At 39.5% G+C, this 23,990-nt stretch overlaps 1 protein-coding gene across 2 annotated transcripts in view; it reads right to left on the reverse strand.

Moving 5' to 3' along the window:
- Nucleotides 1-23,990, reverse strand: part of tsnare1 (T-SNARE Domain Containing 1) — a 1,022,909-nt gene that overhangs the window by 149,339 nt on the left and 849,580 nt on the right. Inside the window, exons 11-12 of one of the 2 annotated variants that reach the window (XM_073048091.1) lie at nucleotides 22,589-22,706; nucleotides 15,192-15,403 (exon numbers count right to left, since the gene is read on the reverse strand). In XM_073048091.1, coding sequence (XP_072904192.1) covers nucleotides 22,611-22,706 — 96 coding nt within the window. In that variant the 3' untranslated portion in view covers nucleotides 15,192-15,403; nucleotides 22,589-22,610. Of the gene's footprint in view, nucleotides 1-15,191; nucleotides 15,404-22,588; nucleotides 22,707-23,990 lie in introns of those variants that run through there. The other variant, XM_073048100.1, reaches the window with a different exon arrangement.

Genomic DNA, 23,990 nt, shown 5'->3' on the forward strand with positions numbered 1-23,990 from the left:
AAAGAGTTGGAAAAGATCTATTGGTTTCATTCCCTCCACATCTCCTATAATCCAAGTGAAATCAACTGCTTTTAAAGACCAACTGCTTCACCCTCCCTTACCCATCCCCCCCACAGCATTGCTACAAATATTTAATTAGATGTGATCCCATAGATCTGACATGGACAAAGATCATCTGATAAAGTATGGATAGATGATGTTCTGCTCCATGACAAATGGAAAGACATATTGCCATATCTTGGACTAGGATATAAGGCACCTACATGTTGAACGGTTTAGATAATGCTCTAAACTGTGAGTGAATAATTGGATATCTTATAGCCAGCATTCGTCTTCTGAGAGCACCGCTGCCAGCAAACCAATTACTGTGTTGTTATTCTCCACAACATTCAATTTCAAAGTGATCAACAGGATGACAAAATTTCTAATCTGGATGAATCTGGACAAATTATATATCAGGAGACCAATGAGTCATAAAATCTGCATTCTTATTTTTTTTGTGTTTGTTAACTATCTTACTTTTTAAAATAATTTATACGATGAAGTTCTTGATAACATGGTCTTTGAGAAGCTGGCATTGAACCATCTTCTTGAACTTCTGCAATCTATTTATTGTGGCTGCCTGGTACAAATTGCTGGAACATTTCAGTAAGGAATCAACAACATTGCACAGAAGAGAGCTGTAAACTTCCTTCAGTGAAATACATCAGTAACAACCTGGTTGTTTCATGGTTGCCTTTACTAATAATAGCTTTAAAAAAATCAATCTTATTGAAATAATTGTACTTTCAACTTCCCAATCGCTAAGATAATATTTGAATTTTTCTCTCTGGATCGTCAGTCCAACTCACAGGATTGCTCATAGAAGCAAATTTAATCATAATGCCACTGTTCCTGTTACAGTTTTTATACCTACAGTTCTGAACTCTTTTGTTAACCCCATCCCATCAATTTAAGTCATTGTAACTATCTCAGAAGAAGACACCAGTGTTATGTCAATATTTACACAGTGTCACCCATACTGATAAATTTAAAAATCATTACACAACAAAAAGAGAGATACTTAATAATAAATTAACGCTGTTTCTAAAATCCATCCCCTAGCCCTGACTGCATCAACTGGCTGAAGCTGAAATCACACATTCAGAAGTGCTATAAAACGGTCATCTGTGATCTTGCACCACTCATTTTCCCATCAACAACACCTGTTCAATGGTCAAGCTCATGATCCACATGCACCACCACTGGACGATACTCATACAACAGCTTTTATTTCCTTGCATCCTATGTAAGCCTGAACACTTCTGTGCAAATAAAAATCTCCGGTCTTTTCACTTAGAAGAGGCACCAATAATCAAACCTGTTCCACAGATGGAGACTCTACTGTAGACTAAGATAAGAAGGTTGAGGAGACTTGGTATGACACCAAACTCTCTCACATATTTCCACATATATACCATGGAAAGCATTCTAACTGGTTGCATCACCATCTGGCAAGAAGGGGCAACTGAACAGGATTGGAAAAATCTGCAGAACTCAGCCAGCTCCATCATGGGCACTAACCTCCCCAGCATCGAGAACATCTTCAAAGGCAACGCCTCAGATAAAGCTGCATTCAAATCCCACACTGTGAATCTTGCTTTTAGTTCTTTTCATCAACTGATATTTAAATCCTTGTTCCTGTCTCACTGACTTGTCTTAGGAATTCTTTTATGTTTTTCGAAACAAAACAAATTATCATTTAATATACAGATAAATTTCAGCAATTCTCAAAATATATACTTGTCAGCAGCCATTAAAAAGAGATTGGGGGTGTATTGGTTCACAATGTTAGAGCTTGCAGCAGGATCTGGACCAGCTGGAAAAATGGCAGATGGAATTTAATGCAGACTAGTGCAAGGTGTTGCACTTTGGTAGGACGAACAGGGTAAGCCTTACATAGTGACTGGAAGGACACCAAGGAGTGTGGTAGAACAAAGGAATCTGGGAAAGGAGCTCCACAGTTCATTGCAAGTGAATTAGGGATGTAAAGAAAGATTTTGGCACATTGGCCTTCATAAATCAAAGTACTGAGTTCAGAAATGGGATGCTATGTTGAAGTTGTATGAGATTTTTCTGAGGTCTAATTTGGTATATTGTATGCAGCTTTGGTCAACTACTTAGGAAAGTTGTGAATAAGTTTGAAAGAGTACAGAGAAAATTTACAAGGATGTTGCTGGGACTGGAGAACCCGAGTTATAAGGAAAGGCTGAATAGGTTAGGATTTTATTCCTTTGAACATTAAAGATTGAGAGGAGAATTGACAGAGGTATACAGAATTACTAGGGGTATAAATAGGACAAATGCAAGCAGATTTTTCCACTGAAGTCGGGTGGGACTACAACTAGAGGTTATGAATTAAGGAGGAAAGGTGAAAAGTTTAAGGGAATCATGAGGGGATAGTTGTTCAATCAGAGGGTTTGAGAATATGAAATGTGGTACATGAAAGCTTGATTTCAACATTTCAGAGAAGTTTGGACATTTACATGGATGCCCCAGGTGCAGGCACACAGGAGTAGGCAGTTTAAATGTTATGGTACAAATTAGATGGGCTGAAGGACCTGTTGCTCTGCTGTATTTTTCTATGTATAGTGATATGACAATATTCCAACATTAATAACTGCAATGTCTGAATGATGAAGATTATCTCATCCGAGCTGATTGACTTCCTTTCTAAAAGGATTACCATATTCAGCTCTGTTGAGAAACACAACTGCAGTCCCAAACCCAATTACACTTTTGCATGAATGTAGAAAAACACATTGTGTTTAATGCAGAAATGTTGGGGAAGGAAGTAAGTTGTTTTAAGAAAATAACTGCCCTTTTGAATTTCCTGCTTACTATTGCAAGAAATTAGTAAAAAGTCAAGAAAAAAATAACCTTTTGTTGAGTCACAACTCACTGGTCTTATAATGAATTGGACTTTGTTTTTATTGTTCTTTATCACAGAAAACGGAGTAAGGCTTTACATGGAATATCATTAAAAATGATTAGAAGCTCCTTCACAAATGTGGTTTGTAAGAGGACAGGAAAGGTTTATCATCCTATGGAACATGCATTCCTCCAAATCATTTTTTTAAATAAAATTTTTTTATTGAATTTTCAAATAGGTTACAGAAGGAAAAAAAAATATCAACCCTTCCCCCCTCCCTCCTAACATATCCCTATAAAAAGAGAAAAAAAAAGAAAGAAGAAAAAGAAAGAAAGAAAGAAAGAATGCTTGGATATCGGAAGATCCCCACATGCTCCATGGAGTTCATAATAGCTTTAGTATATATATTTATTTCTTTCCCCAGATAACCAATAATTGTATCTTCGGAGCACCTATATATTTAATCCTATCTTTTTTAAATAAGGGCACCAAATTTTCAGAAATATTTCATATTTATCTCTTAAATTATAAGTAATTTTTTCAAGTGGAATGCAGCTAAAAATTTCATTCTTCCAACAACCTATACTTAAGTATGAATCCGATTTCCAAGTAACTGCAATAGCCTTTTTGGCTACTACCAATGCAATTTTTATGAATTCTTTCTGATATTTATTCAGTTTGGATTTCGGTTTTATCCCTTCAATATTGGCTAGTAAAAATAATGTTGGATTATGTGGAAGTTGTGTTCCAATAAAATTCTTAAATTTGTCCAAAAAGGTTGAATTTTAAAACAAGACCAAGTAGAGTGTAAAAAAGTACCAATTTCTTGATTACATCGGAAACATTGATCAGATAAATTTGGGTTTAATTTATTTATTGTTTGTGTGTAATATATAATTGATGTAAAAATTATATTGCACTAATCTTAACCGGACATTTGTTGTATTTGTCATACTATCAATACATAGTCTTGACCAACTTGTTTCTTCAATTTTAATATTCAAATCAGTTTCCCATTTTTGTCTTGACTTATGAATTCCTTGTTTAATTGCCTGTTTTTGAATCAAACTATACATACAAGAAATAATTTTTTTAATTTTTCCTTTTTGAATTAAAGTTTCTATTTCATTATGTTTTGGCAATAACGTTGTTTGACCCAATTTATCTCTTAAATAAGCCCTTAATTGGAAATTACAAAAAAGAGTGTTGTTTGATATTTTGTATTTATTCTTTAATTGATCAAATGACATTAATATACCTCCTTCAAAACAATCTCCTATATATGTAATCCCTTTTTGAAACCAATTGTATAAAAGTTGGTTATCCATTGTAAAAGGAATAAGTTTATTTTGAATTAAAGGTCTCTTTACTAATAAAGATTTCTTTATCTCATCATCAACATTTATCTTATCCCATAAATCAATCAAATGTTTTAATATAGGAGATCTTTCTTTTCCCGTATCCATTTAGATTCCCACTTATATATAAAATCTTCTGGTATATTTTCTCCTATTTTATCTAATTCTATTCTAATCCATGCCAGTTTATCTTCATCAAAAAAAGATGCAATAAATCTAAGTTGATTTGCTTTATAACAATTCTTAAGGTTTGGACGTTGTAACCCTCCTAGGTCAAATTTCCAATGATATTCTTGACATCTTACCTTTCCAAAGGAACTTCCTCACACATTTATTTAACTCTTGAAAAAACTTCTGCGGTAATTGTATTTGCATTCCTCCAAATCTGATCTGCTTTACATTTCCATATTCTGTTCATTAGCCTTGTTAGTTTTTCCTGGAGTCCCTTGAGTATTTGTGATAGCCAATTGTCTCGACAATGTTGCAACAGCCACGATACTTTCTGTTACATTTGTGGTGACTTAAACCTCAAAGACAGAGCATGACTCCTCTTATTAAGTAAGCCTATGAGTTCTACTTTGAGTGTAAAGTTGGTGACCATGAAAAAGCCCGGGCTCCTCACATTCATTGCACAACATGCACTGTCAAACTTAGAGCTTGGCTCAGAGGTATTCGAAGTCAGTGCCGTTTGCTGTCCCGAATGTATGGCAAGAGCAGAAGGATCATGTGACAGACTGCTACTTCTGTCTGACCAGTGTGCGGATTATTTGCTAAAAACAAGAAATCCATTGAATACCCCAATCTCCCCGCAGCCATGAGACATGTGCCACATGACGATAGGCTTCCAGTACCAAAGCCTCCAGAGGCATGGAGTCTAGAGGAGGCAGACAAAGCTGCCATGATGCATGAGTCAGAAAAGCAAAATGACATTGATACTGATAGATTTTGAACCCTTTATGTCGAATGAGCCTCATTTGATAATGCATTTGAGTTAAATTACTTGGTCAAAGACTTGAGTTTGACAAAGGCAAAATCAGGATTAATGGGTTCAAGAATGCAAGGATGGAATCTGCTGTCACCAGACATAAAGAAGGTGAAGGATTTCAATATTCAAGACAGATGTTTCCCAGAATAACTGATGCCAAGATAAATGAACACATTTTTGTTGTTCCATAAATCAAACAGGTCATCAATGACAGGCAATTCGAAGAACTTCAAGTGAGACCAGAGAAAATCACATCGAAGATATGCAAGGATGTTGTTGAAAATTTTCTTGGCGACTGCAGAGCACCAAACTGCATGCAGCTGGTTGAAAACTTGCTTCAAGCATACAAAACCATAAAGAGCAACATATCACTAAAGATTCATTTTCTGCATTCCCATTTAGACTTCATCTCTACAAATCTTGGTGCTGTCAGTTCATGGTGAATAGTTTCAAGAGTCGTGGAGAAATGGTGTCAGAGCAACTGGAGTCTATCAATGTTAGCTGGTTATTGTTGAAAAGCCTCAGACATTGAGTACAAATGAAAACCTTCAACAAAACAGTTTTAACTTAGTTGAACTATTGCAAAGCATCAGCACTGTTATGCAATTGCACGTTATGTTCATTAAAAGTTAATCTCTTGTTTCTCCAAATTCCAATGTGATACATTATTCTGAAATTGTATTTGTGTTCAAGTGGTCTATCATAACCACATAAAAATTTCTGAGGAAGCAACACTTACGAAATAATTTGCTGTCCGGTGTGTGTTTAGTTTTGACATCAGCTGAGCTTCTTGACCATGTCTACATGCTTTTATGCATTGTGTTGCTGCCACATGACTGGCTGATTAGATTTTTGCATTAACAAGCAGGTGTGCACATGTACCTAATAAGTGGCCACCTAGTGTATATACAGAACCTTGAGATTAGTCAGGCAAAACCATTCTCCACTCAATACAGATACTCCAGGGAACAAAGTAATTCACAACAGTTGGAAGCAAGTTGGCACAAAGGTAAATTAGAAGCCACATGTTCAGCTATTATTTTGAGCCATTAAGTTCATTGAAAGTTGCTTGGTGTAGAGAAACACCTGCAATTATCCAGCTACTAATCAAAATAATTACTTTTCCTACAAAATTACAACTAGAATGCAAAAGAATTAAATGTAACTCATGGCTTGTTTTTGTACTACCTTGCACCTTACTGCCTACTGTTACTACACTTTCTCAAACTATACTTCTTCCTACATTCTGTTACTGTTTTTCTACATACCACATCAATGCACTACATAGATGGCAGATAAAGCAAAGTTTTATCTGTACCTCAGTATATGTGACATAACAAACTAATTTACCAAAGTCCTATGGAATGGGACTTCCTCAAATTATCCAATCATAATCCAAGAATCTCTTCCAAATGCGTCACAACCTACCATCATATAGACATCCCTATAGAATCAGAATCAATATCACCAGTATGTGCCGTGAAATTTGTTGTTATGCAGCGGCAGTACATAATAAAAGACGGTCAATTACAGTAAATATATATATATATATATATATATATATATATAATTTTTTAAAACATTGAATAAATAGTGCAAAAAGAGAAAAACAAAGTAGTGAGGTAGTGTTCATAGGTTCTATGTCCATTCTGAAATCTGATGGCAGTGGAGAAGAAGGTATTCCTGAATCATTGAGTGTGTACCTTCAGGCTCCTATACCTCCTCCCCGATGGTTTCAATGAGAACGGGCATATCCTGGGTGATGGGGTTCTTAATAACAGAAGCCGCCTTTTTGAGTCATCGCTTCTTGAAGATGTCCTGGATGCTGGGGAGGATGGTGCCCATGATGGAGTTGAGTTCACAACATTCTGTAGCTATATGTAGTGCTTCCCCCACCACCAGACCAGATGGAGATTCAGCCAGTTAGTATGCTCTTCACGGTACATTTTTAGAAACTTATGAGTGTCTTTGATGACATACCAAATTTCCTCAAACTCCTAATGAAGTATAGCTGCTGTCATGACTTCTTTGTGTCTGCATTGATGTGCGGAGATGTTGACACCCAGGAACCTGAAATTGCTCACCTTCCCTCTACTGATTCCTCAATGAGGATTCTTTGCTCCCATCTGTTTATCATATTCCAGTGGTTCAACATGTATGCAGACTCCCCACACCTTCATGGTGTTGCCAGCCCTCTTGAAGCTAGCTTTGCATTAACAATGCAATGCTTCACCACAGTGCAGTCCTGGATAAGGTGCAACTTCTTCCAACTGGCCACAAATTATGCTCACCACAAGCTCCTTTCCCTCTTGTCCATGTTCCAAGATTGAATCAGGATGTTTGAAAATCATGATGCCCCATTCATTCTTAATGGAAGGTTATACACCATAACATCTCTATCACAAAGTCTGCCATAATTCCACCTCCTTATCATTACCACTTTCTGTCTATATGTGGATAAATGCACGAACCTATCCAGAACATTGTTATCCTTGTCCTCACCTGCACCAATGCCATTCAACTACATTCATTAACTTCTAATCCACATCAATTTTAATATTTTACTCATGTTCTCCATTTCCTCAGTTCAAATGAGTACACACAATATGCTATGTGCATACAGCATGTACATCAATGTGATCAGATTTTGATATACATGTAAATGCAATGCACAGAACAGTGTGTGCGTGATGCTTTTATAGCCTTTCTTAAACCTGTCCTGCCACGCAGCATCCACCCTGGCTAAGCATGCCCAGGCATGCTTGGACAGGATAGAAAACCTTTCAGCTTTCATTGTGGGCAATATTTTAACTGACTTTAATTATGAATTAAAATCGTGCAAGATGGGGAAACTTCATGGTGATTTTCATGTTCAGCAGCCCTAAATCCGTAAGATCCACCCAAGAGGAAAATCTTTATTGTCCAGTGACATCAGAATGGGGAAGAAACGTGATCTTAGTGACTAACCATGCAATGATTGTTGGTGCCATATGGGTGGTTTGAGTAGCTCAGAAACTGCTTCTCTCCTGGGATTTTCATGACAACAGTCTCTAAAGTTTACAGAGGATCGTGCGAGAAACAAAAATATTAGTGAATGGTGGTCCTGTGGGTAAAAACACCTTGTTAATAAGAGAAGCCAAAGGAGAATGGCCAGACTGGTTCAAGCTGTCAGGAAGGCAAAAGTAACTCAAATACCATTTTAGCAGTGGTGTGCAGAGGAACATCTCTGATTGTGTAACACATCGAACTTTGAAGTGGATGGGCTACAGCAGCAGAAGACCATGGACATGCACTTGTGCTTTAAAACTTGTTGACTAACTTCATGTCCAGGACTTAAGCGAAAGCCATCCAAAATTAAAAATATATCACACCCCCCAACTCTTATAATTAATTCTGCTAGGCACATTCTCAAAGAAGTTTAACCCATTGTTCATAATTTTGGACATAATTTTCTCCTTATAAACCCAGCACAACATCGTGGGCTGAAGGATGTGCTGGGTTTGTGCTGTAGTGTTCTATGTTCTAAACCCAAGTCTCATCTCAATCCTACATTTGTAAGATGTCCTGTTATCACATCTTTCTTTTGAGATATCACCTTCTCTGTGATTAATGTTAGGCTAATAGGTTGCTAGTTTAGATCTCAGCTTTCTCTCCCCCTCCTTTCTTGAAGAGTGCAGTCACTATTTAAGTTAAGTGGATCTTTTCATTATTTATTAACTTTTTTCAGAGTATTTATCATTTTCAAAATATTTATTCTAATTGTAAAACCAACTTTGTTTGAATGGGGAAGAAATGTGTTTGTGGCGAACTACATATACCTGTCTGGACACGCCCCCCCAGCTGACTGCTCCTGTGGCTCCTCCCACGGACCCCGGTATAAAGGCGATTGGAGACACCGCCCCGGCCTCAGTCTCCAGGATGTAGTGTGGTGGTCAATTGCTGCGTGTTCTTTCTTCCAGCCAATAAAAGCCTATATCTCGCCTCATGTCTCCGAGAGTTATTGATGGTGCATCAGTGTTCCAAATGACTTTGACTGTGGAATAATTGTTGGTGCCAGATGGGGTGGTTTCAGTATCAGAAACTGCTGATCTGGGATTTTCATGCACAACAGTCTCTACTGTTTACTGAGAATGGTGAAAAAATGAGAAACATCCAGTGACCAGCAGTTATGTGGGTGAAATGCCTTATTAATCTGGACTTCAGAAAATTCAGCTGGGTCTAAAATCATTGTCTCCTCCTGCTTCTAATGCTTATGTTCCTATGATTTCACATCACACCTTGAAACTACTTAAAGTTGGGCCAATTCATAAATTTTCTGATTCGATTAAGGTACCAGGTTTCTCTGTAAAAATATAAATCTTGAGTCTATATAAATTGGGGACAGTTAACTTTTAATTTATCAGAAATTATTTTATCACAAAAACATAAAACAATGATAAAAGCAATTCTGCTTGCAGATCAAGAAATGATTGGCTTAGTTATTTGCGCTCAAACCTTACCTCTCTTGATGAATCAAAGTTAATTCAACTCTTCTCTCAGAACAATCAGCAGCAAAAGGTATCAGTCTTTCGCATAATCAATGATGACTATACTATTCTTTTAATGAATTTTAGCCTGAATTTTCCTTGGCATTATAACTGATCCCTTGGTTATTCCAATCAAGCATTATACAAATACCTATTTAAACCTGCATTAATTATGCTCTCAAATATTTTTGAGTAGATAATGACATGCACTGTATTTCATTTTTGTCACAAAAGATTAAAATTTCTAATCATGGTATAAATGCATAATCTAAATCCTAAAATTAGTAGCAGCAGTTTCGTGTTTGCTTCCCTGGAATGGAAGGAATGATTAGGCCATTTGTGCTATGTGCTCGACCCTGCCTAGATTTCCATTATTGCTCTTAATTTCGACTCCCACTCATACCCCCACCCCACTGTCTCTCTCCACCTGATTCTCCTCTGGTCTTCACTGGCCTTTCTGGTTCTGGATCCACCTGCTAGACACCTCTCCCCTAATGGTTCCCATTCTCATCTCCTTTACTTATCAAATTTCAGCACTCCATCCCCTTGTACCTAGAGCAGGGGTGTCAAACTCATTTTAGGTCACGGGCCGGATTGAGCAAAATGCAGCTTCATGCGGGCCGGATCAGTCGGACGCGTGCGAATGCAGCTTTCGTTGCCTCCCTTTTTTCAGCCTGCTCTCATGTGTCTCAGTCTCTGCTATAACTACAAAGTGTTTCACTTTACAAATTCCGTTTCTTATGAAGAAGACTGTCGAGCAAGACTGCCGAATAAACACTAAAAACCCTGAAAACCTGGTACCTGAATAAACTCAGCATTAGCCATATCATACGCCATAGGCGCTTCGATTACTGTGGCCAGCTTTAATAATAATTAGATATTAACTCGCGGGCCAAAGATAATTCCACCGTGGGCCGGATTTGGCCCGCGGGCCTTGAGTTAGACATATATGACCTAGAGCAACATGCCTGTCATTTTTCACTCCACCTTAGTCCACCAATCACTTCAGGCTGCTGTCTCACCACTCTTCCTTTCCTCTTTATATTGGCCATCTCCCCTCTCCACTCCGAGTACTGATGCAGGGCTTCAACCCGAAATATCGGCAATCCCTTCCCCTTAAAGATGCTGCTTGACCCATTAAGTTCCTCCTGCAGATTGTTTGTTGCTCCAGATTCCATTATCCACAGTCTCGTGTTTCTTTGTTCTTAATGCCACTGTATTACAGCATCAAATGGGCAAATCCCTTTTCTGCACCGTATGAGAAAATTATTCAGGAAAACATACAAATTACAGATAACCAACAGAGATTATATCAGGTGTCCTCCAAATCATTATTGCACATACAACAAACCAGATGACTCAAATGTCCAGGTACTGCATGGGTCCCATCAACATCATTCGCCTATGATGATGTTAAGTACAGTATTACAGCTCATTTACATAGAACATAGAACAATACAGCACAGTACAGGCTCTTCGGCCCACAATGTCATGCTGACCCTTAAACCCTGCCTCCCATATACCCCCCCCCACATTAAATTCCTCCATATACCTGTCTAGTAGTGTCTTAAATTTCACTGGTGCATTCCATGCACCAACCACTCTGAGTAAAAAACCTTCCTCTAATATCCCCCTTGAACTTTCAACCCCTTACCTTAAAGCCATGTCCTCTTGTACTGAGCAGTGGTGCCCTGGGAAAGAGGCGCTGGCTGTCCACTCTATCTATTCCTCTTAATATCTTGTATACCCCTATCATGTCTCCTCTCATCCTCCTTCTCTCCAGAGAGTAAAGCCCTAGCTCCCTTAATCTCTGATCATAATGCATACTCTCTAAACCAGGCAGCATCCTGGTATATCTCCTCTGTACCCTTTCCAATGCTTCCACATCCTTCCTATAGTGAGGCGACCAGAACTGGACACAGTACTCCAAGTGTAGCCTAACCAGAGTTTTATAGAGCTGCATCATTACCCCGCAACTCTTAAACTCTATCCTTTGACTTATGTAAGCTAACACTCCATAAGTTTTCTTAACTACCTTATTTACCTGTGAGGCAACTTTCTGGGATCTGTGGACATGTACCCCCAGATCCCTCTGCTCCTCCACACTCCCAAGTATCCTGCAATTTACTTTGTACTCTGCCTTGGAGTTTGTCCTTCCAAAGTGTACCACTTCACACTTCTCCGGGTTGAACTCTATCTGCCACTTCTCAGCCCACTTCTGCATCCTATCAATGTCTCTCTGCAATCTTCCACAATCCTCTACACTATCCACAACACCACTAACATTTGTGTTGTCTGCAAACTTACCAACCCACACTTCTACCCCCACATCCAGGTCGTTAATAAAAATCACAAAAAGTAGAGGTCCCAGAACTGATCCTTGTAATCCACTAGTCACAACCCTTCAATCCAAATGTACTCCCTTCACCATGACCCTCTGCTTTCTGCAGGCAAGCCAATTCGGAATCCACCTGGTCAAACTCTCCTGGATCCCATGTCTTCTGACTTTCTGAATAAGCCTACTGTGTGGTACCTCATCTGCCCAAGATGACGATATTTGTTGCACAATTTGGGAACACAGCCCAATCTATCACAAAAGCCAGCCTCCCCTCCATGGACTCTGGTCTGCATTTCCTGCTGCCTTGGGGAAGATATTAATATAATCAAAGGGAAAGCTATACCGATCATTTTGTCTTCTCCCCCTTCCCATCGGGCAGAAGACAGGAAATCATAAACACAAAGTCTGCAGATGCTGGAAATCAGATGCAACACATGCAAAGTGCTGAAGGAACTCAGGTCAGGCTGCATCTCTGGAAATAAATCAACAATCAACACTTCAGGCCGGGACCGCTCTTCAGGAATTGAAAGGAGGGAGGAGACGGAAGAATGGTGAGGGAAGGGGAATCAGGGTAACTAGAAGGTGATAGCTGAAGCCAGGGTGATAGGAAAGATAAAGAGGTGGAGAGGAAGGAACCTGATAGGAGAGGAAAGTGGACCATAGGAGAAAGGGAAGGAGTAGGGGACCGAGGGAGAGGTGATAGGCAGGTGAGAAAAGATAAGAGGCCAGAGTGGGGAACAGAAGATGAGGGGGGAAAGGAGGAAATTTTTTTTAGCAGAAGGAGAAATTGATATTTATGCCATCAGCTTGGAGGTTACCCAAACAGAAATCAAGGTGGTGCTCCTCTATCCAGAGGCTGGCCTCATCCTGGCACAACATGTTGGAAGGGAATGGGAACTGGAATTAAAATGTGTGGCCAGTGGGAGGTTCCACTTTTGGCGGATGGAGCGGAGGTGCTTGACAAAGCAGACCCCCAATTCATGATGGGTCTCACCAATGTAGAGGAGACTGCGTCGGGACTCAACAGACGACCCCAGCAGATCGCATGTGGTGTTGCCACACCTGGAAGGACTGTTTAGGGCCTTGAATAGAGGTGAATCAGCTGCTTGCAGCAGTAAGTGCTGGGAAGGAGTTTAGTGAGGAGGACCAAATGTACAAGAACGGAGGGAGAGGGAGAGAGGAAGAGAGAGAGAGAGAGAGAGGAAGAGAGAGAGAGAGAGAGAGAGAGAGAGAGAGGAAGAGAGAGAGAGAGGGAGGAAGAGAGAGAGAGGGAGGAAAAGAGAGAGAGGGAGAGAGAGAGAGAGAGAGAGGAGGAGGGGAAGAGTGAGAGGGAGAGAGGGAGAGAGAGAGGCAGAGAGAGAGGAAGAGAGAGAGAGAGGGAGAGGGAGAGAGAGAGAGGGAGAGGGAGAGAGAGAAAGAGAGATAGAGATAGATTTGTTTAGAGGTCGGGTCCCTTTGGAGAGATTGCAGAAGTTGCGAGGATGATGTATTAGATGTGGAGGCTCATAGGGTGGTAGGTAAGGACAAGAGGAACTCTATCACTGTTTAGGTGGTGGAAAGATGGGGTAAACGCAGATGTTTGGGAAGTGGAGGAGATGCAGGTGAAGGCAGCATCAATGGTGGAAGAAGGGAAACCCTGTTCTTTGAAGGAAGAGGACAACTCTGATATCCTAGAAAATAAAGCCTCATCCTGGGATGGCATGCAAGACAAAATTTTTAACTGTATTTTGGTACATGTGACCACAATAAACCAATTCATTAATTAATATACAATTTGAGTGTCCCAGTAACATTGCCAAGCCTGGTAGCTTTGTACGGAGTGAGACATATCCTGATCTTGGAATCTGTCCTGTTGAGGATTTCCACAAACCAAGCAAATTAAGTATATTTGAGTGATCACAGCTAAACTATGAAGGAATTAGCACCCTGTCCGTATCACCTTTGCATTGCAGCTACTAATAGAGGGTCCTGGGGGACTGTTATCATGTCATTAGCTCCTGTCCTACTGATTGCCAATTCAATACATTGTTAATCCTGGATGGTCTAATCATAAGGATCCAGCATGGAACCAGATCCAATCATCATACCCACGCAGGCCATCAAGCTCTCAGACTCATACTAACCCATTTTACTTTTTTATTTTCTTCTGATCTCCTCTCTCCCCACATTCACACTAAGGGTAATTTACAGTGGCCATCTAACCAATCAACTTTCATGTCACTAGAAGGTGGAAGGAAATTGAAGCACTTGGTAGAAATTCACATGATCACAGGAAAAATTGCAAACTCCAACGGTCAATACCAGCAGTCTGGATCAAACTCAGTTCACTTGAGTATGAACCAGCAGCTCCAGTAGTTGCACCCTGAGTGGCCACAGCACCTGTGTAACGCCCTGGGGACGGTTTCACTGCTAACGTACTGGTCTTCCCGTAGAATCAGTGCTTGGGTTATGGCTAGAGATAATGGATGCTTTGGATTGTGAGCCATCCATTCAGGGGAGTGGGTTTGTGTGCTGTGTGCTTGACACCGGTGTGGGCTGGGGGCCTTTGTTTGGTGGGAGACGAAGGGAGAAAATGCTGGAGAGAACCGGTCGTAGGATTCAATGTGGTGGGGGACCATGATTTGATGGAGCAAGGTGCCGAGGTCAATTGAGGATCATTGAATATTACTTTTGAGAAGAGTTGAGCTCCAATTTGTGCATGTTTAGTCATGGCTGATTTATCTTTCCTTTCAATTACCATTCTCCTGCCTTCTCCCCATAATTTTTGACACCCTCACTAATCAAGAGCCTATCAACATCCGGTTTAAATACTTGCAATGACTTGGCCACCACAGTCTATAGCAATAAATTCCACAGCTTCAACACTCACTGGTTAAAGAAATTCCTCTTCATCTCTGTCTAAATGGATGTATTTCCATTCTGAGGTTGTGTACTGTGGTCCTAGATTCTTATATTGCTGCCAGCATTATTACTTATCTTCTTATCACAACCACAAGGAAGTCTTGCATTGTGAGCTCAGAGCTTCATAACAATTATATTCTTGGGAGAAAATAAAATAAGAAGGACCACCAAAAACACAAGTTTAAACTTTATTACTATTATGTAGATGTGATAAAAATTCTGCTTGTTAAGACTTGGTTTGAAGTTACTTGCACCTAAATGCTGATGTGTCTACCACCAGGAATCCACATAATTGGCTCTTACACTGACAAAGGGATAGCGATTTGTATTGTTGGGCCAATACTTATTCCATTTGATTTATTCTCCGTCTGCAATTGGAAAAACCTGAAAATAAAACATAAGTATGCAATTAGATTACAACACCTATCCCATCTTTACTATTCTTTCAATGGGAGACTTCCAAATCCAAAGAGAATCTGGAACCATCCTGTCAAAATAAACATCTTTTCAATATAATTTTTACATTTCTTTTTACTTTTGTTCTTGGATTTCCAAACACTTGTCGGAGCTAGGAAATCTTGGAGTTAAGATAAAGTTCAGTTTTCACTTTGAATTGATTTCTCCAGAGAGGAGATTCAGCCAATATTGAGTGAAATGAGAGAGAAGAAAGAAAGTCAAAGTGAGAAGGGAGCAGTGAGCAGGCTTTGTAGGGTCACAGTATCATATAACACAGAAACAAGCTTTTCATTCCACCACGTTCATACTGTCCATTGAATACAGTTCCATACTAATTATTTATCTAGCTCCTGGTCTGTAGCTTCTTTGTAATTCAAATGCTGTTCAGCTACTTCTTAAATGTTAAGAGAGCATCTGCCTCCATTACCTTATCAGGCAGTGGATTCCAGTTTGCCTCCATTCACCGGATGAAAAAATCCACAGTGGGTTAGAGAGGGCCACAATACGTGTAAAATGAGGAGAATCAGCAACGATCCTTCCCACCATCAGCAATATCAGGAACTTCAATGCAATTTTTAAACTCATACCTTATATTCATATCCAAATTGTTGGCAAACTGTGAGGAACCCAACATTGATCACTGGTCACAGTCCTCCCAATCATAAAAACAACCTTCCACCTTTACTCTCTGTTTCCTACGACCAAGCCAATTTTGGACCTGATTTGCCAACAATGTTCTGGATTTCATGGGCTCTATTCTTTTGGACCAGCTTACCACATGGTATCTTGTCAAAGCCCTTCCTGAAATCCATGTAAGTCACATCAATCCAATTTCTCTTTTTGATATATTTATTACATATATTTGTTGAAACATACTTTGAAAACTCTGTCAAATTAGTCAGACAAGTTTGCCCACCCACAAAGCCATGCTTATTCCTGCTTTTGAGCATAGATTGATCCTGCCCCTGAGAAGATTTGTCAAATAGTTTCCCTAACTCTGACATTAATTTCACTGGCCTGCAATTACCTAGTTTATCCCTGCTGCCACTCTTTAATACGTGTATCACATTTGCTGTTTTTTCAGTCATCTGGTACCTAACCTGTGTCTGGAGAAAATTTAAAAATATTTGTCAGGGCTCTTATTCCTTGCCTTGCTCAGCAGCCTGGGATAATCTCATCATGGTTTGGGGATTTATTTACCTTTAAACCCACTATGACATTTAATACATCCTCCTTTTTATGTTAACATGCTCAACAATATTCCCAGCATCCTCCTTGAAATCTGAAACTGCACTGTCCTTCTCTTTAGTGAATACTAATGAGAAATATTCATTTCAGACTTCGCCCACTGTATATACTCTGGATCCTGGCATAGATTGCCCCTTTGATCCCTAATTGAAACCAATCTTTCCCCAGCCACCTTCTTGCACCATGTATTTTCAAAGCGCCCTGGGTTTTCCCTTAATCTTGTCTGCCATGGATATTTTGTGACTTCTCTCTGGCTTCATAATTTCTTTTTTTTAAGAAAAAAAGTTCTACAAATTTCAGTAGACTTGAAGGGTTTTAATTATTATCCATACCCTATACCATGTGCTTTTATTTCTTTTATCAAACTCTCAATCCCTGGACTTATTTTCCCATCTTCCATACTCATAAGAACAAGTTGGTCTTGATTTCTAACTTTATAACTTTTGAAAGATTTCCATTAGTTGGGTATGATTTACAAATAAACAGTTTCTCTATATTTGCCAGATTTATAATATTCTCTTACATGAAAAAAAAGGAAACAGGAGAGAGCAATGCAGGAGTACAGAGGATATAGGACAGTTCTTTAAAAAAATAATTTAGGACACTAAAGGCAGGCATGAAATATCCTAAACATATTATTAAATTTTCTCAGTGCAAGAGTGTAACCAGGGAAAGGAATAGGTCTCCTTAAGGACGAAAGGGGCAGGCAGTGTTAGAGCTAAGGATATATGGGAAAGGCCTCAGATGAGTATTTCTCATTTGTAATCATTAAGAATAAAAATATAGTAGATGAAGAGTTCAGGTAGAGGGATTCTAGAGCATGTTAACATTAAGAAGGAGTTGTGTGTTAGAGAACTATGAGCACATAAAAATGGACAAATCCCTAGAGTCTAATGAGACCCATCTCACAATGTTATGGGAAGCAAGGGAAGAAATAGCTAGGATTCTGATGGAGATTTTCATATCTTTGTAAACTACAGGTGAGGGACCAGATTTCTGGAGGACAGCAAATGTGGTTCCTCTGTTCAAGAAGAAGAATAAGTTAGATAACTACATGCTGGTGAGTCTATATCAGTAGCAGAAAAAAACTCCAAGGGATTGGATTTATCTACAGGGGTAGTGATTAGGGATGTGAAATACATGGCCATGGTTTGAGTGGGCCTCTTGAGGGACAGTCCTGAAGGCTGCAGGGATTGGTGCATGTTGTTTTTGATACTTATTAATGACTTGTATGTAAATGTAGAAGGTATGATCAGTAAATTTGAAGATGCCACAGAAGTTGATGGTGTTGTGGATAGGGAAGAAGTTTGCCCAGGGTAACAGCAGGATATAGATCAGATGGAAAGTTTTGTGTATCATTGGCAGATGGACAAATGCAAGGTGATGCATTTGGGGAAGCAAAACAGGAATAGGATATACACAATAAATAGCACTGAAATTGGAATTGGTTTATTATTGTCACATATACTAAGGCATGAGTCCCCAACTTTTTTGCACTGCAGACCAGTTTAATATTGACAATATTCTTGCGGACTGGCCGACGGTGGGGGGGGGGGGGGTTGTTAATCACGACAGGAATATAGGTGATAAATCAACTATAAGTCACTTACAAGTGGCTAATGCACTCAATTTTATTTCTAAAGGGTTTATCTAACAAATTTAATATTAAACACACAGCGTGAATTTTTCCTCGCATGAATATAGTATAGTCAATTATACATCACTTATAAGTCAATAGCATCGTAACGTAGGTAACGTTTGGATAGTAAACACACAGCGCATATTTTCCTCGTATGAACATTGCAACACACCAATATTGCTGAATCACTGGGAGCCCTGGGCTTGTTTCCCTGCAACAAGACGGTCACATCAAGGGGTGATGGGAGACAGTGATACTCAAAGGGGGTTCCTCATGTCCAGTCTATTCCGCAACTTAGTTTTCGTTGCATTCATTGCAGAAAACCCTGCTTTGCAGAGATATGATGTTGGAAATGGAAGCAATATTTTCAGTGCTTTCATGGCTATCTCAGGATATTCAGCCTTGACTTTGATCCAGAATGTCGGCAGAGATGTTACGTCAAACATACTTTTCAGCCCACCGTCATCTGCAAGCTCGAGGAGTTGATCTTCTTCTCGCGCTGACATGGATGATTCACTGGGGACATCCACAAATGGGTCATGGACCCATTCCTTTGCACGTCCTGGTTCATTTGCTGTTGGGAAGTAACGCTCGAATTCTGTCGATAGCGAAGATAGGTGATCGCGCACCAGCTGAGAGAAGGAAGGTGCAGCCTCAGTCTCTCCCAAAATTCCAGCTAATGTTGTTGGGAACATGTCAAATATGCCACTGTCCACTCGCTGTCCTCACAGTTCCAGTTTGTCATTCTTCCCTGAAGTGACTAATTGAGTTCATTGAGCAGGTTGAAGATGTCACACAGATAAGCGAGTTTTACTATCCACTCCTCGTCATATGGTGACTCGTTAAGCCATTCCAACAGCTGTGCTTCGATGTCTTCCACTATATCATCGATTCTCCTTAAAACTGTGGTAGCTGAAAGAGAAGCCTGTGTCATCTTGTTAGATGCAGCTTCTCCCAACAGTTCACAGCACATGTCCTTCAGCAGGCAGAATCAATTCTTCACCAACAGTGAAAGGTTTCTTAGCCTTAGCAATACGGCTAGCCACTAAGTACGACGCTCTCAGAGCAGCAGCATTTGTGGAGGTGGTGGCTCTCAGCACTTGCTTCTTTCCCACTTGCTCACGTTTTTTCCGCTCAAAAAACTCAACGGGTTTGTCTTTCAGTGCAGGGTGCTTGGACTCAAGATGCTGAAGCAGTTTTGAGGGCTTCATTGCCTCATTAGATGGCTTGTCTCCACATATCACACACAGCGGGATTGGAGTGTGCAAGTCACCAGTCGCATTAAAGCTATATTTTATGTACGACTCGTCGTATTTTCTATTGAAGGAAACTTTCTTTTGTTTTGCAGTCTCGGCCTCAGCTATCTTTGCGTTATCATTGTCGTTAGGCCTTTTATATCCCTACCACCTCTTCCAAAGGAACACTCAAGCGACGTTTGCTTTTCACTCATTGTGTAGTTTTAGGTTAATGATTGACTGATGACCTTGCTTGCGTTCAAGTTCAACAGTGGGCGTGACAGGGAATGAGGAAAGGTGCAGCTGACTCATATCGTTTCATATCGGCAAATCATATCGTTTACTCGTAGCCTGGTAGCACATGCTTTGTGGCCCGGTACCGGTCTGCAGCCCGGTGGTTGGGGACCACTGTACTAAGGTACGGTGAAAAGCTTGTCTTGCATGCTATTCATTCAGATCAAATCATTGCACAGTGCATTAAGGCAGAACAAGGTAAAACAATCACAATGCAGAATGAAGTGTAACAGCCACAGAGAAAAGTGCAGCGCATGTAAACAATTAGCTGTAAGATGAAAACAAGGTAGATTGTGAGGTCAAGAGTACATCTTATTGTACTAGGGAACAATTTATTGTCTAATAACTGTGGGACAGAAGCTGTCTTTGATCCTGGTGGTATGTGCTTTCAGGCTTTTGTTCTTCTGCCCAATGTAAGAGAGGAGCATGGGTGTGATCTGTGATTATGCTGGCTGCTTTACTGAGGATCTGAGATGTGGACATGGAAGGGGGACTGGTTCCTCTGATGGACTGAGCTAAGTACATAGCTCTCTGTAGTTTCCTGCCATCACATGCAGAACAGCTGCCATACCAAACTGTTACACATCCAGGCAGGATATCTTCTACAGTGCATGGATAAAACTTGGTAAGGATTGACAGGGATATGCCAAACTGCTTTAGCCTCTCGAGGAAGTAAAAGTGTTGGTGAGCCTTGTTGGCCTTGGTGTCAATGTGGCATCAATATTCCTTAGCTTCCTAAATGGTAGGGCGCTAAGGAATATTGATGAATGGAAGGACCTTGGGGTTTAAATCCATAGTCCTTTGAAAGTGGCAACACAGGTAGATAGAGTGGTGACGATAAGTTATGGCAAGTTTGTTTTCACAAATCATGGCAAAGTATATAAAAGTTGGGAGGTTATGCTGCAACTTTACAAAATATAGGCTGGCTGCACTTCATGCAGTTCTGGTTTTTACACTACAGGGATTATGTGGCTGAGATGGAGTGAGTTTAGAGAAGATTCACCAGCATGTTGCCTGAATTGGAGGACATTAGTTGTGTAGAGGGTTTGGATAGGCTGTGTTTCCTTCAATCAAAGGAGGCTGAGAGGTTCACCTAATAGAAGAATATTAAATTCTAAGAGGCATGAATTGAGTAGAAAGACCGAATCTTTTGCTCACGGTAGGGACATCAAAAAGACAAGAACATAGGTTTTATGTGAGAGTAAGAAATCAGAGGGGTAAGATTCTGCACAGCCAGAAGAGCACTTGAGTCAGTTATAACAACTTGTGAGAGACATTCAGACAGCTACAACTAGGCAAGGAAAGGAAGGACGTGGGCAGATGGAATTGGCAAAGGCATTAGCATAGATATGGTAGGCAACTGCTTCTGTGCTACAAACTGTAACTCTATGACTTTAAATCCCAGCATGTTTTGCCCTATGCAGTACTTACATTTTCTCTTGTATTTGATGCTACTTAATATTGAGATTGCATTTCTATTATTTTACATGCCTCTTGTTGACATTTCTTGCTTAAGAAAGTCCTTGTATACATTAGGTAAAAATGCAATGAAAATAAATAAAATAGTATACATTATTTCAGATGCCCCATTTGCAAATTACACGGCTTATTTTTTTGGCTCTTTTCAATTATATTTAGTATCATTCCCTTAAGCTGCTAGACTTCCAATCTCCTTCACACAGAATCACAGCTGCCTTATTGAAATTTGTGCATTGTATTTGTCTATTGGGTGTAATATTACAGTCAAAGTAAGATGTTTTAATCTCAAAGTTAGCAATAAATAGCTACCAGTAGAGGACAGTGAAAATTTGGAACTCTTGTCTTCCACAATGCTAATCACCTTGAAAGGATTTTCAACTTTGACTTTGCCGGATTCTGATTGGTTAAGTATATCAGGGGATAAGGAGAAAACACATTTCAGGTATATCAACTATGCTCTGATTGAATTGCTGAACAAGCTTTTTGGGACTACTTAATTTCAAGTCTTCCAATCGACTGAATAACTGACTACTTTAATTTTTCTATCTTATGCTATTTATTTGTCTACTTAAAGTTGGAAGGGTGAACCTATTCATGAAAACAGTGAAGTGTGATTTCCAATGACACCTTGGCAGTTAGATGACAAGGAATAAAATCTACAATATTACATGGAGTATAAGAACAACAGTTTTTTTTAAAATCAGTTTTATGCATATCATTGTAGCTTACTTATCTAAGCTTGATCTGATTGATATTGTTATGATATGACTTTACACAGTAGATACAAAACAAAAAACGGAAGGTCTTCTTCAGGTTTTGGTCAAGTGTAGTTCCTGAACTTCGCACTAGCAACTATGACATTCTATAGAAAAGATCTCTTCCCATATCCCCTCATTGCACAATAACATAACACAGATTACAAATGGAAAGCTTAATCTCAAAAGGTTCAGTGACCCTTTATTATAATAAATTACATATCAAGGGGAGGTTAAATTTAACTTCAGTCCCTTGCAATAGATTAAAGGCATTGCATAGTAATATAATCCCATTGAGGTCAGAGGAATCTGATTTCATACCATTATAATGCACATTTAGCACAACAGACAGAGAATGAATTTCTAGCCAAAAACTTAAATGAACATCATAAATTTTAGCTGAACTTTTGATCAACCATTGCATTTGAGTGATTCCATCATTAAATAAGAACAAGGGTGTTACCTGTAGGTATAATGCCAGAAGTTCAATGCTTTACTGTTGCCACAATAATGATAATGACGACTGCCAAAATAACTAAAGTGGCTAGAAGGAAGCAGCATTTCATCTTCCGAGCTCTCTTCTGGAAGAAATAAAAAAAAAATGAATTGATTTACTGCAGTGATGTTTAACCCCTTTAAAATTTAAGAAGGAACCCAACTGAAATTTTCCATGCCGGCCATTACAGATCACTATAATCAAACTAGGTAGTTATAAAATTGTCATTCACACTCATCAAAATATTCAACACCATTTTTCATTGGTTCAGTACATCAGAAAATTCCTGTGGGACCACTAGAGCCTATGGAAGGGGTTATAAATCTCAAATGGTTCTTATCCTCTTTAAAGTAGGAAGTTGCATCTTAAGTTAGCAGCCTAGAATATACAAACAAGAGAAAATCTGCAGATGCTGGAAAACCAAGCAACACACATAAAATGCTGGAGGAACTTAGCAATCCAGTCCTACCGAAGGGTCTTGGCCCGAAACGCCGACTGTACTCTTTTCCATAGATGCTGCCTGGCCTGCTGAGTTCCTCCAGCACTTTGGGTGAATAGTCTAGAATATACTGCCAGCAGTGAGCCTACCGCTTTCACCACTGTTCCTGGAGCAAAGTGCAGACTATGACCACCAATCTCAGAGGTATGGCTTTCCCACTTCTTGGTGTCAAATGTGATGAGGAATTACCGTAGATTTCGCACTACAGAGCGCACCTGATTAAAAGCCGCTGGCTCTAATTTTAGAAATAAAATCAATTTTGTACTTGTACAGGCCGCACCGGATTTTCGGCCGCACCGGATTTTCGGCCGCAGGTGTCCCACGTTGTAATATGAGATATTTACACAGAAAGATATTACACGTGAGGATTTTTTAACTTTTAATTAAATCCATATAGTAACATAAACAAATACATATTGCAAATGCTTTTTTTCGAACCGTGCCTGTAACGCGGCTACTTTTAAATATACGTTGCGTATACTTTTTTACTGAACAACATTCCAATATCTCCTAACGACTGGTAAAAAATATATATACTGCAGCCTACCAGGAAAAGTTATTGATCGCCTTTAACTTAAAAGCAGCGTTTTGGCTCCGCCGCTCCGCCGCTCGCCCCCCGCCTTCCCGTTTATCGCAAACCGGCATTTTCCCACAAGACGCGGCAAAACCGGGTGTGACGTCATAGCATCCCGGGATGTAGTACAGAAAACAAATATAGTTAAAACAGTTCTAACTTTAACTAACAAATGAATTACTAAGCGAAAATATTATAAACTAAATAACTGCCATAAAGGCAGCACAATGCTTTTCTTCGAGTGTTTTCCATGTTGATGAGGGTGAGTACAAATGACTGATTTACAATAATTTAAT

This window comes from Hemitrygon akajei, chromosome 1, assembly GCF_048418815.1.
Source record: "Hemitrygon akajei chromosome 1, sHemAka1.3, whole genome shotgun sequence".
Taxonomy (NCBI): Eukaryota; Metazoa; Chordata; class Chondrichthyes; order Myliobatiformes; family Dasyatidae; genus Hemitrygon; species Hemitrygon akajei.